Raw genomic sequence first — 18,950 nt, forward strand, 5'->3', positions numbered from 1 at the left:
TATGGGTATGACATTTTCGAGCAGAGGCCTAAAAATAGGGCTCGAGTTTAAGAGGTTTTAAGTATGGACATTTTAATGGCATACTATTCTCTCACCTTTTATGATATTTGTTATGGCATACTATACTTAGACCTTTAAATGGCATCCTATGTGACGTTTACAATATCATCTACATTAATTTTAGTGCTTTGGTCTGTCTTGAAAGGGCTGCTATAAGTTTTGCATGCCACCAGGTGTCACTGTTTTTGCTGTGTTTAAAGCCCCAACGCCTCAAATCTTTTTCACAGATAGAACGAAAGCCCCAAAGTTTTATTCACAAATTTGTCATACGCACCTAGAATTATGATACAAGTATAACAGTAGAGTGGATGGTCTGGGACATGCCGTTAGATGCTAAAAACCGTCTTTATAAAGCAATGCAGTCAAATATGAGGCGGTCAAGAGGATGTGACTGTCACTCACCCCGAGTTGTCTGTAATGCACTGTAGCAGAGACGCTTGGTAAATGAAGAAAAGCTGGTTCATTCACACCGACAGCTGCATTGAACACCTAACTTGGCAAAATGTCACAAACTTGTTCACGTCTTTGGCTTTCACTTCTCACTTAGACTTTATATACTTCTTTGAAGAATGAGAACGTTTTCTAATGACGTCCAAATGAATTTCCTTAGTGGATAATAAAATAGAATTTGAGATTATATTGCTTTTGTTGTTGACTCGCATTGAGACTTGCAGCAACATTCTTACTTACTTACAAGCATTTACATTACCTGTTCGATTTAGTTCAATATATTTGTATTGTCCAATATCACAAATCAAATCAGTGTTTTGTTCAATTGTTTGATACTTTTGTTTGTTTATGATTCATTTAACTAATTCATCTTGAATTAACCCTCCTGTTATGTTCGTTTCTTAGGTACAGCAATGATGTTCCCGGGTCAGTGTAAAACCGGTGCATGTTTAATCGTACAAAAGTTGTCAGAAACCAAAAAATCCTAATAAATATAGTTTGTACCTCATCACCAACACCTTTACTAACAATTCAATCAGTATTTAGTGGAATGGAGTAATTCCCCCCTCCATAGATCATAGTTCAATGAGGGTAACTCACTCGTTTTCATGAAAAATACATGTTCAAACTATTTTTTAGGTACATTGGAAAAAGCTAGATATAAATTGCATTAGTCTACCATAACATGTATTTTTTTCAAATTTCTTTTTACATTTTGAAACTTTCTTTTTTTCATGGGGTGATGTAGCTAAATGGAGATGAGACACCTCTGCTGTTCACGGTCATATTGACCCGCTCACTCAAAATCAAGCTAAATGAGTAAACTTTACTTATGTTTATTTATAGTGTTAAGAAACATTTACAAAAATTAACAAGAGATGAGCACAATGAACGAGGTGTGTGTGTGTGTGTGTGTGTGTGTGTGTGTGTTTGTATGCGTTTGTCTGTGTATCTGTCTCCACACAGCACACGAGTGACATGTCGTCACGGCGTGCTTTGTGCAAATACATTTTGCCACTATCTTTATAATATTTTCGGCAGACAGTCTTGGCTGACCTGTATTGGGTGAGGATGAACACTGTATTTCACAATTTTTTGACATGAATGTCTCGCTTGGAGGTGTTGAGGCTGAAACTGGTGGAGGAAGCGCAAGGCCGCTGCTGTGTTTACTTCTTTCTGCGCAGGCGCATCATAAAGTAACTCGAACCGGTCCAAATTCAAAACAGTATTTAATTAAACAATGACGACTGTAAACTGATGATGACAATTATAATCTATAATACACTATCGATAGTATGCATCTCGAGAGCAGAGACCACGTGCAACTCCCCTCACAGGCCCGACCAAGTCGGATCCTGCAAAGCGAACTACCATGGCCTGGCGCACGTCCTCGCAAACAGTCCTTTTATGTCCTTTGATGGTCGTAAAGTGTCCGAAATCTGTCGTAAAACACAAAGGCCGTCTTCTGGGGTCAGTGATTGGCTTCCAATCGCTCTGACGCCTCCTTCATCGATCCACTGCTCATCTCAATGGCTGGACCCCTTGTGACATCACCTCTGACATCACCTCTGACCTGCCCTCTGTCCTGCGGCCGCATGGTGTTTACCCAGGAGTCCTCTCTGTTATTTTATGGCCGTCTGCTTCCTCATCAGTTGTCTCCGGTTCTCCTCCTCCTTCCTTGGCCATTTGTCCAGCACCTCTGTGTCCCCTTTGATGTCTCTGAAAAGCCTTGCCTTGAATTCCCTAACTTTGTGACTGTACTTCGGTTCAACACTTCCAATGATTATGTTAAAAGACTCCTACAAGTAAACTTATTGCAAACATATATCTTCTATAAGTAAACATCCTGTAAACCTATATTACATTCCATAAGTAAATATATTGTGACTCTTAACATAATTTACATTCTCATCATTGTGACAATTTTATTCACCACTAGGGGTGCTATAAATTCTACCAAATAATGCTTTTAATTCTTAAATTCTCCACAGAGGAACAGGTATATCAGTTTCCTCATCTGAAGGCTCATAATCAGCACCATTATAATCTGAATTGACCTCAAGATGGTCTTCATGTTCAGACACATCCTCCTCTATTTCACTGTTGTGATCAAGGATGTGCTCCAGAGCCTCCGGGGCTGTCATCCTTTTGTTTCTGTTGCTCATGTTGTCCTACAGTAAGCTGCTGTGTTGTATGTATCTGCAGAGTGTAATGTTGGTAGAACTCCCAAGCAACCATTTTGTATGTTTTGCCCCTCTCCTGCTAAGTGTGGGCAGAGGTTTTCTGCGGGAAAATAAAAGGTTCCCGTCAAAGTGATTGTGCAATATGTTATGTATGTCATTGAGATACCAAAAGGGACACAATTCTAAATTATCTTTAATCTTCACTGGTAAACAATTTAGGATTTTGGTTTAACAAAACAAACGGCAGCATGATCTGAGCTGAATGATATGTCCTTCACAAGACACAACAGACCAATGAGACGCCACAAAGCTCACTTTGACATGGTCATCACTTCTGGATAGCTCACAAAAGCAGTTTGGGCTGGGTATACAGGAGCCATCATTACTGGAGCAGGCTGCATTTGTATTACGTTTTGATGCTGCACATTGATGACGGTAGGAGTTTCTTCGCGATGTTTTAACTCACGATGCATCTGACACCAGGAGCACCAGGAGCAGCAACAGGAAACGGCAATGTCCTTACAGATAGAACCCTGCAGAGAACCAAGAAAAAAATGTGTAAAGTTGTAAATCAACATTGCTTCACTTATATTAAACTTGCCGTGTAAAATCCCATGCACATTAACTTTACATGCATCATACCTTGATACCATATCTGTTTCGCATGGAAGCCCTTAGAGACAGGACTGCAGGAGGCACACACAGAGGTATGCCAAGGAATGCCGTTATGGCCGGCCCGCATACGTCACATAATGGGAGAAAACGACTCTCTCCAAATCTTCCTGAAACCGTGCAGGCAAGGCATGGACAGCACCAGAAACCATAGCAACCTAAAAAAACACAAGATACACCAAGTGGTAGAAACTCTAAAGTGACTTGCTAAAGAAGGCCCAACACATGAGACATAAGGCCTTCAATACAAACACAATACAAATGTGTCAAAGTTGGGGTATTGAGTCTTACAAGTACTTGCTTCCTCAAAGCAATCAAAGAGCCCACTTTTCCAGTGGGCCACGGGTCGTGCTGCCATTTGTTGTTGGAAAACTTTAGTGACAGTAAACAATGAACCTGTTAACGCAAAGAAATAAGAGCTCAGCAAAAAACCTAACCCCAAAAATTACAAATCGCTGACACCTTATATTGTATATCTTAATTGTAATTGGAGCACATATCTGAAAATGTCATGCTTGCACCACTTTTATATTCTTGGATGAACTGGTTTTATTTTTTATGACATTCTACTCTATGACGTTTTATGACATTATATATGGCATACGATAATATTATACTTTTCAAATAACTTTTCCTGGTGTACTTTATTATGAATTTTGTAATGCCTTTTTTAATGGCTTACTATAGTAACTATGACTTTCTAAAGCCAGTTTCATAGCCTACTATAACATTACTTTGTCATGACATTTTCTTGACATAATACACTATGACTTTTGTATGGCAAAAAAAGTCATAGTATTTAAAAAAAGTCATAGTATTTAAAAAAAGTCAGAGAAAAGTCATAGTATAGTATGCAGAAAAAAGTCACACAATACAGTAGATTGTCAAAAAAAGTTCTGGAAAAGTCAAAGTATAGTATGTAAAAATAGTGAGACAAAAGTCTTAGTATAGTATGTAAAAAGCATAAAAAAGTCAGAGAAAAGTCAGTATAATATTTCAAAAAGAGTGGTGAGACAATAGTCATAGTATAGTATGTATAAAAAGTCAGAAAAAGTAATAGTATAGTATTTTGAAAAAAGTCATACTATAGTGTGTAGAAAAAGTTATGGTATAGCATGACGTAAACAAGTCAGAGAAAAGTCAAAGTATAGTCTGTCAAAAAAGTGACAGTATAGTATTCTAAAAGGAGTCATGAAAAAGTAATATTATAGTATGTTAAACATAGTATAGTTTTTGAAAAAAGTCATAGTGTGTCGAAAACAAAGTGAGAAAAAAGTCATAGTTTGACGTAAAAAGTGAGAAAAGTCATAGTAAGTAGTTGTATAGTATGTCAGAAAACGGGAAAAGTCATAGTATAGTACGTCAGAAAATCATAGTGTAGAATATCGAAAAAAAAGTAATTGTATAGTTTGTCAGAAAAAGGAAAAAGAGTCATAGTATAGTATGTAATAAAAGTCAGAAAATTATCATACTTAAGTGTGTTCAACATTTGTCATGAAAAGGATTATAGTATTGTCTAATCAAGACATGAAAAGGTCTTTGTACAGTATGTTGAAAAATGTAATTGAGATGATAAATTAATATCATATATATATATATATATATATGTATATATAACCTATTTCAAAGAATGTCAGACTAAACTTTATCTTAACTGTTAGGATAATGATGTACATGTCTTATTTGCAAACTTTAAAGTTCTTACCTGATGGAACTGGACACCTTATTTGACGAATCTGAAGCTGTGAATGACTGAAAGGATATGTCTGGATTAGCAGTGGCATGTTACGTGTGTCGGATAGCTAAACATGAACAATCCTGTGAAACCTGAATCTAAGAAGAAAACCACAGTACATGCTGAGAAGAGTATGCCCATCATATTTTAATAACTACATTCACTAACAATGTTTTTTCATCAATCGATCACCATTATATTCCCATACAGGTATCTTTTATAATCCAACAGTATATCATACTGATGTCACACGTATGCTCCAGTATGACATTTAGAATGACTTAGGATGCACTTGTTTTGAAAAATCAATAATTTTGTGATGCAGACATCACACTTCTCTTCATCTAGTAAAATGACTTTTACAGTATGTCACTAAGCTTTCATTTAACCGCTAGATATAAACAGATGTAACATGTTTTACCTGATGGAGCTAGACACCTTCTTGTCGACTGTGAAGCTGTGAATGACTGAAAGAATATGTCGTGGGTTAGGAGTGGCTTCTTGTGGATGTTGGAGCACTAACAAAGCTGCAAAACTGGAATCTATGAACAAATGAAAACGAAACCACATTCTAAGAACAGGCTGTCCATCTTATTTTGATTACCATCTATTACACCTGTTAAGTTGTTCCATTTAAACAAAGAAAAAGAGGCTATGTTGTGGAGACGTCCCAAAACGGTTTTGTTTGTTTGACAACAGGACAGTTAATATCATTTAATTTGTTATTCTACTGGTCAGTAGGAAAAATACTTTTTGTTTTTTCAATTTCATAGTCTTTATTTTTGAATGGAAAGCATTTTAGAAGTCTTGTACTTTTTTTGAGAATATTTTTTGGCCATTTTGACTTTATTAGTCTGACAGGTTACATGGACTGGAAAGGGGAGCGAGAGATGGAATGACATGCAACAAATGGCCCCGGGTCTGATTCGAAGCTCAGCCTTGGTGTATGTCGCATACCTCGAGCTACCTCGGCGCCCCAGAAGACTTGTACTTCTGAGCACGTGACTATTGTGAAACGAAACTTACAGCAGAGGCTTAGTCGGAGTAGTAAGAGTTCAAATTGAAACATATGGAAGAAATTATGATTTTTTTGCATTTTGCTTGGTGTTTTTTAACACTCAATGGTTGAAATTGGAAGAGAAAAGGATTTGTGAGTTGGGATTTAACTGTGGGATTAAACTCTTTGTCAACAAAGAAAGGAGGATGTGATCAGCATTTGGTTAGTTTTTTTACATTTAATATCTGAATGGCCCTTGAGTGTGTAGCAGAATGCGTGTTACTGCTGTTGTTTTTCTGTTAAGCTAGTTAGCCTAGCCTCCCAGACTAAAGCAGCACAATAATAATAATAATCAACTTTTGTTGATGGCAGACTTAAGGTCACCCAAGGTTTGATTACTTAAAAGTGCTAAAATCAAAAATTAAGAGCGCATGTTTTGCGGCTCTCAACATGGCGATGGCTGAACCATCTGGCAAATCAAGGATCTGAATATAGAGAAGATTTAAAGATGATATGTGGGAAATATAAAGACTTCTGGCTTTGGCTCTCCCAACAGATAGTAGCAAGAAAGACACTGCAGGGTTTTTTTCCCAGGATTTAAGTGCTGATGACAAGAACCTGACTAAAAAGTCAACAGGATAAAAACATCCATCAAGCTAGGAGGGTTTTGTGTGTATACCAATTCTGGACATTTGATGACAGTTAAGGCCTTACAAACACAATCCTGTTCACAACCCCTGCAGGCGCTAGCTTCCTCAACTTCAAAAATTAACCCAGTTAATTTCACGCTTCAAACATGATCAAAAGTGAAGCTGGTTCGGATCCGGTACTGAACGTACTTACAAGCCTTATGGATGATAAAGTAAGTAGCACAACTACAAGCCTATTGGCCTTGCCTTTTCAATTAAGTTTGGAGTGAGATAGTAAAACTAGAAGTAAAATGTTTTAGTAAAATTAGAAATCATAATATGTACTTCATTTGTAGATTAAGTATATATAGTATGGGACATAAAGTACCTCCCTGTTCCATTAAGGATGGACTCATCCATTATCTTTAACTGCTTTTCCTGTTCAGGGTTGTCGGGTGTCTGGAGCTGACATTGACGTGTCCCAGCTGACATTGGACGAAGTCAGGGCACACCCTGCACAGGTCGCCAGACTATCGCAGGGCTGACATAGACAGACAACCATTGACATTGAAACACAGAAACATACATGCAGATATGATAATAATTGTTCCTCCAATGCTCAGTTAAAGAAGAGAAATTGACAAAGCAGAATCATTTTTATTATATTAATTATTTTAATCTGAAGCATCATTGAAGTCTTGTACTTTAAAGTAGATATGACTGACAAAAATCAGAAGATGTGAGCAGAACAATCAGGTTATTCATGTTTTATTACAATACACAGGTCATCCAAAGTTACATTTCTTAAAGCTGATATTCGGCTCTTTCTACTGATAGCATCAGTGAAGACACGGTACACTGCAGGTACGCACAAAGCAATGTATGTTGTTTTGATTTATATGCTGGTGCTGCAAGTTGTTTTCATAACATGTTTATACTTTGTTTTGTCAAGGTTTATTTCTATGAATCCTTTCTTTTGTACATATTAATCTTATTCATTGTCAATGTGTTACTAATAGTAGTCAATACTTATTACTAAGATTGTGGTCAAAAATCCAAATTTATAGGAAACGATGCTGAACCGGCAGGTCAGAAGTGGCTGAAGGATGTTTTCTATTGATGACAAGAACCTAACCGAAGACATCAACAGGTTAAGCAAGGGAGGTTTTGATCCGGTTTCTGACATTTGATGCCTTGTAAACACAAAACATTTCTGCTGCCAAGCCACAGTAACATGAGCCTCTACATGAATATCTTAGGACCTCTCGTTACTCGTCACTGATGAAAGAGTGACTCTTGTGTTTGGCAAAGTACTGTGTTACTGACTCATTTAAAAAAAAGATTGTTTTTACATTTTTTTCTACATGTTTCATTTGATTGTGATTTCACTGACATCAACACACATTCAACAACCAGTTTTTCTCAGGGGAGGAGCGCGAGTGCAGCAGAGGTTACACAAAACACATGAACAAAATGGCCTGCTATCAATCATTACCAGACACTCAGTCAACACATTAATATATGTTGACTGATGAAGACACCTACTTCACTGAGATTGTCTCATTTTTATACAAACAGAAACATATCCCATCAGAATAACTCCCATAATAACATGAAGATTCCACAAAATGTATGTTGTTTTCAAAATCAAATAATTTATATAGGGATGAATCCGTGATTATTGCTGCAGATAAAATTATTGCTTCCAATTAAAATTCCCACATTTTCTTGGGTTTTAAAATCCTCCAGAAAGCCGTTCGGGTACACAACATCCCACTATGCTGTATGTTTGAATTATACAGAATGTATTCACACGTGAACCTGAAGCAGCAACAGACATGTTAGTCTTTTGGTAATGTGGTAACAGATGCAGACCTCTGCTCTCAGGCTCTTTCATGTTTAAAAGCTTATTCCTGATCCCTCATCTTGAGACCTTTACAACAGTAGTTCACTTTTATTAAGTAAGATAAGTCCTTGGTCTTTAAAAAGAGTGATTCACTTATCAAATCTACCCACCATAGAATCTCTTGATTATCAATATTGTAGCATTATGTCTACAATGTAGACATTTACCCAGCAAGCTCAGATTCCATGGAGACACAATTCAAAATGATTACAATTGTGTCTATCCCTGTCTCCCACACCTAAGCAAAAATAATCAGCTTTTACAATGAACGTCCACAACATCATCACACCATAGATTATAGATCTGAGCTAAATCAAATTGTCTTGTCAAAGACAGAGACACCAATTAGAAGCCACAAGGTTCAGTATGAATTAACCATAACTGGAGCAGGAGCCATCATCATGGCTGCATGGTGACGATGACGGCCTTGTTTTTCTTGCGATATTTTAACTCCCGGTGCATCTGACAATAGGAGCACCACTCACAGAAACAGGAACTCGCTATGTCGTTACAGAGAGAGCCCTGCGGAGATCAAACATATGGATTATGATATTTTTAATGTATTCCTCAGTATTAAGTCCAATGGTGTTTAGTTTTAATAAGTCCACAGAGAAAATGACAAACATGTGAATGTCTGTCAAAGTACATTCTTTGAATTCAAGTGTCTAAAGCTCTAAATTAAAATGTATTTTTGTAAGATTGCTTAATTTATGTAGATTTATATGAGGCTTTCATTCAAACATCATCAGTTTTATACGTTTTGTACCTTGATACCATATTTGTGTCGAATGCCAACCCGTAGAGCCAAGGCAGCAGGAGGCACACACAGAGGTATTCCAACGGCTGACGTTATGGCCGGGCTGCACATGTCACATAGCGGGAGACAACGATTCTCTCCAAATGTTCCTGAAACCGTGCAGGCAAGGCATGGGCAGCAAAAGAAACCATAACAACCTAAAAAACATATATACATGTATAGTATAGTCTTAAAGGCTTTATATGATTGAAGGACACATGGATGTTTTTTACAAGTTATCCACAAATATATGACAGAATTGTGAATAAATATGATTGAAAGTTGTGGTGTTGATTCTTACAAGAACTTGAGTCCTCGAAACAGTCAAAGAGGCCCGAGTTCCAGTCTGTCAAGGGATATGCCATTGCCTCTTGAATTTTACCTTAGGTGGAGAACAATTAACCTGCGAACACACAGAAATCAAGAAATCCTGGGTAAAGTAATTTTGAGTTACACTGAACAGAAATGTAATTTTTTACAACACATATTTCATACTGAAGAGTTGATAATCTTATTAGACTTCCTATAACTTCATGTACAATGTAAAGAGAATTAGTTTGACAGTTGTTTCAAATGAATTGCTACTTTTCTGTTCATGTATAAATCAGAGTGACTTTATGAGAGTGCCTCCACACATCTTTTGTTCCCTGTGCAAACAAGCTTTCTTTCACCAGTAAGAAATGTGCATAAATATCAGAACCAAAGCAGTACAATCAATGCGTTATTTGAATATGTTAATTGTTGCAAATAGTATTGCATATGGAGAACATAATCTATATCCATAGTCAATCACAATGTAAACATTGGCAACAGAGGACGCTGCAGTTAGTGAACTCTCTTCACTTGCTACAGTTGCTTCAGCTCCGCTGGTGTGCACAATGCTCCTGTGTGAACTTGTGTCTCAGAGCAGAGCGGCTGTACACCAATTGCTACCTAGTGAGTAAGTGACCCCACTTTACCCTTTTTTCACAGCAATAGACACAGAAGGAGCCGCCATGATAAAAACACAGATTTCTTTAACATTTTTGTTATATAATACAAGCAGACACCTTTCTTTGATTTTATATTTCAGTAGTGAACGAAATATACAGCTACTTATTACCATTAGGTGGCTGTGAATTCACACAGTATATGATGCCAACTAATCCAACAGCAAGTGATCGTCTTCAGAAATAACCAAATGCCTAGCTTTGTAAAAAAGTGTCGCCATGTTAGACAACAAAATGAAAACCAACTACTACCACTTTTCTGTTCTTGTGAGCATTCAACATGTAAGATTAAGTTTACATTTTTGGTTTAAAATAAAGATATCTCTCATCAGCAATTTAAAAATCTTACCTGATAAGACTGAGAGCCTTGTTCTCACCACGGAAATCTGTGAAAGAATACTCTGTATGAGGAGTGGCACCTGATGCGTATGAGCAGTGGAACTCCAACAATGCTGCTTAACCTGAACCTCCGTGTAAATAGTCTCAAAGAAAACAGCAGTGCACATTAAGACTAGTGTGTTCATTGTTATTCATGTTATTACAGGTCACTTGTAACAGGTGTGGCAAACCAGTCAGACATTAGCTTCTGGTTGTATAACAATACATCCCTTTACAAGGGAGTTTTTTTTTTTAATTGAACCAAACATCCGCAGCAGTTTCCTTTCCACCCGTTTGACATTACAGTTTTTCTCCATTGGTGCGGTTTTCCAAAACAAAATATTAAGATTTTAACTCTAATACGCTGAAAAAGAGTGAAGACATTTGGCATATAGTATAATTAACTGAAGACACCTATAATTACCTGAATCAGAACTTAAACAATGGCAAAAATGTATCATAAACAATGTAGACCACTAACTAGCTGACAATACAGTCTTTAACAATGTTGGTTCTTCCACAAGAAAATCTCTGCACTAATCACCTAACATCATTTTAAGATGGTTTGAGGAAAATTGGCCAGAATGTGACTTTGATACAATGAGTTTACTTTCATCTTGCGGCTATCTTTCTTTACTATAAATTGTGAGTCTATAGCGAATAAATAGAGAGCCCAGGTAACTCATCATTAAAGCGTCATAAAGCATCATTAAGCTTGAAGCCTTGTTGTTACCTCTGCAGTCGTGGCTGAGATCTGGCGACTGCGAGTGCCAAAACATATCCATACTCATACCATTTAGTGAGCCCGAGTGCCCAGTATTTAATAGTTTCAGTATATAATCTAATTTGTCATTTGTTTGTAGATCAAGACCATAGATTACATAATGAAATGTTCAAACACTTTTATTCATAGTCACAAACAGAACCTTTTATTAACCAGGCAACATCTTAATGGATTACACTTCCATCTGCTGGTCATTAGTGATAGAGCATTGAAATATCCCACTCAATAAGAGGTAGTGTGACGTGATTTACATATTAAGCAGCATTAGGACTACTTGTGTTGGAAACAACTCATTTGTCATTAATACAGTCACTGTGGAAGGGAAAACGGGGCATTTTGTAAGAAAACTCAAAGGTTTTAACATCTTTTCCATTGTAAAGCAAGCTTAAAAGGAATACCCCCTGTGCTTTAACACTGTAACTGTTGGTTACTCTGCCGATCCAACCGTTCCGAAACTTAATAATAGAAGAATCAGCTTAAAAACATACACACTTATAGTAAAGACAGTTTAATTACAGTGCACCGCTGCTGTCGTATCTGCCGTATCTGTGAAATGCTGTTAAGAAGTTTATTAATTACTGCATGTCTAATCTGGTCAGGTCATGTGCCTGAAAGTATATTAAAGTCACATATTTGCTTCATGCAAAAGAGAAAGACCTAGCCATTGGTCTGTTCTTCACCAGTTGTTTAGGCACCACTGTATCCAGTAGCCTCCTCACTAGGTCCAGTCTGCCTGTCCTGATCAGAGCCCTGGATAACTCTGTGACCTCTGCTGTGCGAGTCCTGTAAAGGCACCTCAGCACGGACTTCACAATGTCCTCAGGGTACCTCTCCTCTGCCTTTTGCATCCACAGCTCCAGTTGGGTGATTGCGAGGCTTGGGTCAGGGCCTTCCTGCATGAACAACGTCAAGAGGGCCTGTAGGAGGCAGTGCAGCGCTGTGGTGTCTGTGCTCCTTGGTCTCTCCAACTCCACTGCCTGTTTGAAGCAGTCTGCAGCGTTCTGCTCCTCACCCTTCAGCAGGAGGCAGCGTCCTCTAAGCACGTGGAGGTCCGGCAGGCTGTCACCCAGCTCAAACTGTAGGGCATGGGACAGACTCACCAATGCACTGTTCACTGCCCCCTCGTCCACCAAAAGACTCTCCTGGAGTGCATCTACGCCCATGTAGTAGTACACCTAAAGGGAAAGACTGAATCTGAATATCCCGTTGCTGTCAAAAAATCCATTTACATTGCTCATTAGTAGTTTGTCTCTTTACCTGTGCCATCTCCAGGTGAGTCCGCAGACATTGGCGTACAGTCAGCACCTTGTCCAAGTCTTTTCTGGCCTCAGTTAGTTTCTGTCGGTCTGGAATTCCACCTTGCCCATGTTTTACCTTCTCCAAATCCCTGACGTAGAGCATCATATTGATCTAAAAGGAAAAACATATAAATAGTTGTACTATGCATCTTTTTATTAACATCTTATTTTATTAAATGTATGTAAATCATCACATTATGTAGGTGTTTGGAGTATAACATAAACTTGATATACAGAGTGTACAAATAACCATTTACGCATGGTTCACACCAGCTCTACTATTTGATTCATTTGTACGTATATCTGAATTTTGTCAATTAATGCAAGATTTCACATAGTAATTGTCTGAGTTTTGCCACCTTGGCTTTTGCATTGGCTTGATCGGCTGCAGTACCTTGGCACGGGTGCAGTAGGCCTGCCAGTTGAGCTCTGGGTCTGGGAGCACGTTTAGGGCCATGTTGCACATCCCTGTTGCCATCTCATGTTTGCCCAACAGAAAGAAGACCTTTGCCAAAAGGTTCAGGGTGAATGCATCATCACTGGCCAAGTTTATGGCCTGAGGAACAGACAAGGATATTGTGTGTTAAATATAAATAGTTAAAGGTGCCCAGTTATGGCTGCATGCTCAAGGACCTCTTGTTGTTGTGGTGACTCACAATTTCTAAAAACACTTTTTATTGCCTGTTTTATAGTGCCATTGATTGCCTCCTGATTCCTCGCTCACTATTCTTAACCACAGCTGAGTGCATCGCCGACCCCCAGCCGCTACTCTGGGTCCAGAGACGAGAGAGGAAAACAGTTTGTGCACTTTTATTGTTTTTGATGGTGTATTTGGCTAACAGCTAACAGAACTAACAGTACACACACTGCTGAGTAATGTTACATTGCTGCCACTCAGCAGGCAGCTACGCAGGCAAACAGCTTGGTGAATTAAATTTAGTTTTTGGCAAGATTGTAGGAAATGTCTTTTACAACAACTTTGTGCCAAATGCCTGCATCTGCACAAGAATTGATGACACGATATTATGTTCATAACAAATACCTAACTTCTACAATGTATAAACCCAAAACAGCAACAAGCAAGACCCCACATCTCTGTTCTCCATATGCCTGCTCAACAAAACTTTGCACTGCACTCCATAAGAGCAGTTCATCTTATGGATATGATTTGGATTGTGACATTAAAAGGTAAGATGATAATGTTAAATGGAACATGATGCCGTGATATTGCACAGACACACACACTTTTAAAAAGGAGCCACTGTTATAGAAGAGTGAACCCACACTTCCGTGTTCTGCATGTCCTTCACTGGCACACGTCTTTTACAACGCTTGCAGACGGGTTGTTTAATATCCTTGGGCTCACGTTTGGCATCGAGGTAAAAACCCATAACATCCCTCAATAGGAGAAGGTACGTTACTCCTTGACACCAAGACGTCCATGCCGACATTTCACTGGCGTGCTTTGATCAAGTAACCATGATTGCGCGATATGAAAATAGAAACAATCTCCCAACTTGAATAGTGACTACAAATCAGAAGAAGAAAGTAATTAACATTACAATAGAGCCAGATTTACAAAGGTATAGGTGAGCCAGTTATCAATAGGAAGAAGTTATCACCTGTGGAAGAACAGCATTAAGAGGAACAACACATTAATTAATCTAGAAAAACTAAGAACTGCTAGCTAGCACAACAGTAATTAGCCGAACAGTTACCAAGCTAGAATGTTATATTAGCAACACATTTAAGACAGCTAACAGCTAGTATAATGGCTAGCTTGGTTGGTAGGGGTTGCAGAGATTGCAGTGAAAGGCGTTTGTTGATATTTAGTCACAGATCTGACAAAATGGTCAATCTTTTGTCAGAATGTGGACGTTAGTTAAACTGCAATGTAACTGTGTCAGCAGAGTTTGCTACTAGCAACCTAATTAAGAATGAACTGCCGGTAGCAGAACACTGACATTATCTGATTTTACAACTTCTTCCTCACTTTTTTCTTGCCTAATATTTGGTAAAAGATCTTAATGTGTTGACTTACAGTTCCATAGCAGGATAGAGGATCAGTAGCCGAGTAGCCACAGTCATGTATAGACATGGGCACGGTGGTGAACTCTTCCTTCCTCTCCAACATGATACCGATGTAACACCAGGTAAGAGCTGAGGGGAGAGATGTTCTACTTAAAGCATTTGTTGTTTGTCTCCCTCTTGATTAAATCAAATTGCCGATGTTATTACTAAAACAAAGTTCTCTACAATGGTCAATGGTGCAATGAACGGTATGAACTACAGAACGCCCAAAAGGCTACAGCACTTAATCCAAATATCACCAGCAGAGTTGCACTTCACATTCAACATAATAACTCTAAATGTACAACAGAGCCGATGTATTCATTGAGAAATATACTGTACCATGTTTACATTTTTGTTGTGTTTTCTCCAATTCTAGTGCTTCTTTGAGAAGCTTCAGCCCCTTATTGTAGTGAGAAAGTCTGGAGTATTCAGAGTCTGCTTTGGTCTTTACTATGTCGTCCAGTCTGCAGAGAGAACATTACTTAATAGAAATGACACAGTAAGTGGTGTAGTGGTTATCTTTTGATGATTTAGTGCTGTACCTTATATAGATGGTCGCCATTTTAAAATACCAGCTTCGTTTTTCCTCTATTGGTATCTGAAAAACAACAATATGCTTTACGAGTGGTCTTTAGTATGCATAAAATGACATTTATTGTGCAGGAATTAATATACATGTCTTCAGGTGCATGCCCTGCAGCCATTGTTGAGTTGCTATTCCTCCAAAATAAACACAGCTTTGCACTCGTCTTGAATAAAAAAAGGTGTCTGTGCTGTGCCAGATTTAAGATTTGAAGGATAAAATTGGCTTGACTTGATTTTGGGGGAATATTAGTTGTATATCTATGTCACTATGAGCTTAGTTTCATATTTATAACTCTTCTGAGTACCACCATATACTCTAACTTCAGTAAACATTTGTTGGTGAAATTAGATATAGAAGAACAATTAATTCAAAGATATCAAGAATGACCACCACTGCATGGTTGAAAAACCCACCAATGAAATGCTGTATCACAGAATGATGCATGTGGTCTCATGGCATAACCAGTCATTGTTGTGTGTCAGTGCTCCTCTTTACATTCTCACTATACATGTTAATCCTAAACTGTTATATAATACTAGAAAAGTAACGCACACCAAGGGTTGCAATGAGGTGCAACACTTTGTAATGGTCGCCTAAGTCTGTCTTTGTGTACGGCAGTTGTGAATAATCACCTGTTGGTGATTGTATTCCTTCGCATATTTAAGTTTTTCTATAGTAGGTGAATTGTTATGTTTTTTCTATTTCCAATGCTAAACTGTTTAACAGACATGTACAGCTTTAGTATCACTGTTTGTGCATCTCACCAGCTGACCCCCATAGTCCAGGGCTCGGTTGTAAAGTGTCAATGTGGCCGTCAGTCTGTCTCTGAGGACCTCCTCATTGGCCAGCTCCACGTCGTAAGGATGAACGTAAGCTTGCTCAACCAGGCAGCGAGCAGCCAGAAGCCTGGCCTCATCCTGAAAGGCCTCTCCAGCGTCTAACCCCATAAGGTCGGACACTTTGTCCACACACTCCCCTGCATCCAGCTCTCTCCCCAGCTTGTCGTACACATAGCCAAGGTTGGCCCAAGCATTAAGGTTACATGGGTCTTCTTTACAAATGCTTCTGAAAGGTCAAGATACATAGAGAGAGTACAGTTTGAAAAAGATCCCTCCAGTCTTAAACACTGGAAGACAATTTAAAATATTCCATGATATTTTATTCTTATTTGGCAAAAATAAGATTGGCTTGACGTGACATTTTGAAAAGGGAATCAGTATTTAGTATTCCACAAAGCCGTGTAATAGCATTTTACTAAAAGCACTGCTGTGCCTAAGTACAGCCTCACAGAGCTGCTAGCGTGGCTGAAGACTCTTGTTATGTGGTATCTTAGAGCAGTATTGGTGTAATAAAATTAAACTGTGTCACGGTAGCTAAGAGGAGAACATAAGATGCAAAGTTTAGATGAAATAATGAAGATACAACTGAAATAGTATCACACAGACTTTATGAGCATCTATATATAATAAATACTATATACACCAGCTACAAACAGTTAATCAGAAAGTGTAATGGTAAATTAGATAGCAATTACATTACAGTAATTACTGCAACATTGTACTTTATTATGAGTGTAAGTGGGTAGTACGTTAAGTCTTATATCTGCAGAGTAGCAACATGAAATGAGGACATTAATGTGTTAATCTTATTGGAGCCACTCATACTTTTGTTGATGCTTGTTAATTTTACTTGTCTAAGACAAACAAGCCACATTTGTGTGCGGTCATGTTAACATTACGTTTGTTATGCAGCATCCCGTGCAGCATGCGTGTTTGTGGCCTAGCCATTCTTATTCTGTCAAGTAGTGCATAACAGTACAGTGAATTCATTACAGGGTGGCCTTGACGTTGGTTGATGTTTGACTGTAGCTGTTGAAAGGTCAGTTGTGCTTTTGTGCTGCCTTTTCTAGTGCTGTGAAGACATTCAGTCCAGTGTGCTGGTTTGTGGTTAGCTCACAGAATTTAAGTATAGCTACTAAGACACACTTTAACCTAAGTGGTGTTTCTGTTGTAAAAAACACATTACTAGTCGAGAGTTTTTGTGAAATCATCAACAATGTCTCAAAACAAGGCCTCTTGCTTAGTGAATATTTGGAGTACTCTGCCTTAAAAAAGGATTTCAGTCATCACCTGAATATTTCCTCAGCTGTGTCCAAGTGTTCCAGGTGAAAAGCCAGCAAACCCAGCAGATTTCGGACAGCGTACTGTAGATATCCCACTTCAGCCTCAAGCTCGCCTCGCAGGCTCTCTTGTTTTAGGTAAGTGTCTCTGAATCTTAGCTTCACAGGCCCAACAGGTTCACAGTTGAGGTTGAGGTGCAGGTGAAAGTGGCCGGGTATGTAGTCCATGTCCTCCATGAGAGACTCGATGTCCACTGTACTGTCTGCCCCCATGGCCTCCTGCTCTCCTCCTTCTCTATCTGCTATTTAAAAAAGACACGAGATACAATAAAAACACTGATTTCGAGTATTTTGACCCAAAATCCTGTACAAGAAACTACCTCGTCCTCCTCAGCCTACAGTTGAACGTACTGCGACAGAATTCAGCCAACAACTCTTGACACCCCGGTACAGACAGGTTGAACGGGTTAGGCTTGGGAGTGACTAGGGGGTGGAATAGCTAGTGTATGGGGAAATAGACATGCATACAACATCTTTTTTTCTTCACACTTCAACTGCCCCTTTTGACTCTAATCCAACAATAAACAAATCTCAATCATCATCTCTATTTGTTTTTCTTTTTCAAAAAGGAGATTACATAACTCGGTCTTGCTATTTGTCCGTTTTTTTTTTATTTGGCTCTTTAACAGAAGCACCAACTGACATTCCTTGGAGTTTATTCTGACAGGATGATATTATTCATGTCTTGAGTTATTTAAAAATGGTTTTGAAGTCTCGTTTTGAAGAATGTTTCAGTTAGCCCCCTCAGCTGTAGGCAACTGAAGAATGTGAACCGTCAGGATCGGTGTGACTGAGGCAGCACACAAGGAAACTCAATGAAACTTCATTTTACTACTATAAATGACCTTTGATATAATTCATAAAAATGAGTTATTTCAAATAACTGCTGCAGCTGTTCATATTCTTCACACTGTTATGTAAATATTATATAAACATATATCTTAACATATTTGTAACTACCCCTTATTTTTTCTATTCATTACCACTATACATAGGCCAAGTATTAACCTGCACTTTACTGCTTTTTACAATTCTGGTTAGATGCTAAAATGCATTTTGTTGTCTCAGTACTTGCATGCAATGACTATAGAGTTTAACCTAATCGAAACAGAAAAACATGCAGCTGTATAATGAGCTGTTAACAGAACATGTTGACACCTAAAGGAGATATGCAGATACTCTGCAAACAATTCAACAAAAGTAAACATTGACTGTGATTCCTCATTATCCAGCTA

General features: G+C 38.3%; 2 protein-coding genes and 1 long non-coding RNA gene across 5 annotated transcripts; all 3 read right to left on the bottom strand.

The window, feature by feature from the left end:
* Positions 1 to 1,520: 1,520 nt before the first annotated feature.
* LOC306695219 (placenta-specific gene 8 protein-like) lies at positions 1,521 to 5,552 on the bottom strand. The gene is made up of 5 exons (XM_079158412.1): positions 5,522 to 5,552; positions 5,071 to 5,117; positions 3,657 to 3,761; positions 3,336 to 3,523; positions 1,521 to 3,226 (listed from the first exon to the last, which is right to left on the bottom strand). The coding sequence occupies exons 3-5, from the start codon at positions 3,721 to 3,723 to the stop codon at positions 3,005 to 3,007; spliced, it is 477 nt and encodes a 158-aa protein (XP_079014538.1). The 5' UTR covers positions 3,724 to 3,761; positions 5,071 to 5,117; positions 5,522 to 5,552; the 3' UTR covers positions 1,521 to 3,004.
* Positions 5,553 to 9,398: 3,846 nt separating this feature from the next.
* Positions 9,399 to 10,804, bottom strand: LOC306695220. Its single transcript, XR_013767065.1, has 3 exons — positions 10,767 to 10,804; positions 9,730 to 9,831; positions 9,399 to 9,538 (listed from the first exon to the last, which is right to left on the bottom strand). It is a non-coding gene; the product is annotated as an uncharacterized lncRNA (long non-coding RNA).
* Positions 10,805 to 11,749: 945 nt separating this feature from the next.
* Positions 11,750 to 18,119, bottom strand: ttc22 (tetratricopeptide repeat domain 22). Of its 3 annotated transcripts, XM_079157423.1 has the most exons (9): positions 18,036 to 18,119; positions 17,666 to 17,957; positions 16,301 to 16,601; positions 15,493 to 15,548; positions 15,290 to 15,414; positions 14,919 to 15,037; positions 13,272 to 13,433; positions 12,837 to 12,989; positions 11,750 to 12,754 (listed from the first exon to the last, which is right to left on the bottom strand). In XM_079157423.1, exons 2-9 carry the CDS (start codon positions 17,926 to 17,928, stop codon positions 12,218 to 12,220), a joined length of 1,716 nt encoding a protein of 571 aa, XP_079013549.1. In that variant the 5' UTR covers positions 17,929 to 17,957; positions 18,036 to 18,119; the 3' UTR covers positions 11,750 to 12,217. The 3 variants fall into 3 exon arrangements, with proteins under 3 accessions (XP_079013549.1, XP_079013550.1, XP_079013548.1); XM_079157424.1 differs by having other exon boundaries at positions 15,299 to 15,414; positions 17,666 to 18,063; XM_079157422.1 differs by having other exon boundaries at positions 17,666 to 18,063.
* Positions 18,120 to 18,950: the final 831 nt, after the last annotated feature.

The sequence above is a fragment of the Pholis gunnellus genome, assembly GCF_910591455.1.
Source record: "Pholis gunnellus genome assembly, chromosome: 4".
Classification (NCBI taxonomy): domain Eukaryota; kingdom Metazoa; phylum Chordata; class Actinopteri; order Perciformes; family Pholidae; genus Pholis; species Pholis gunnellus.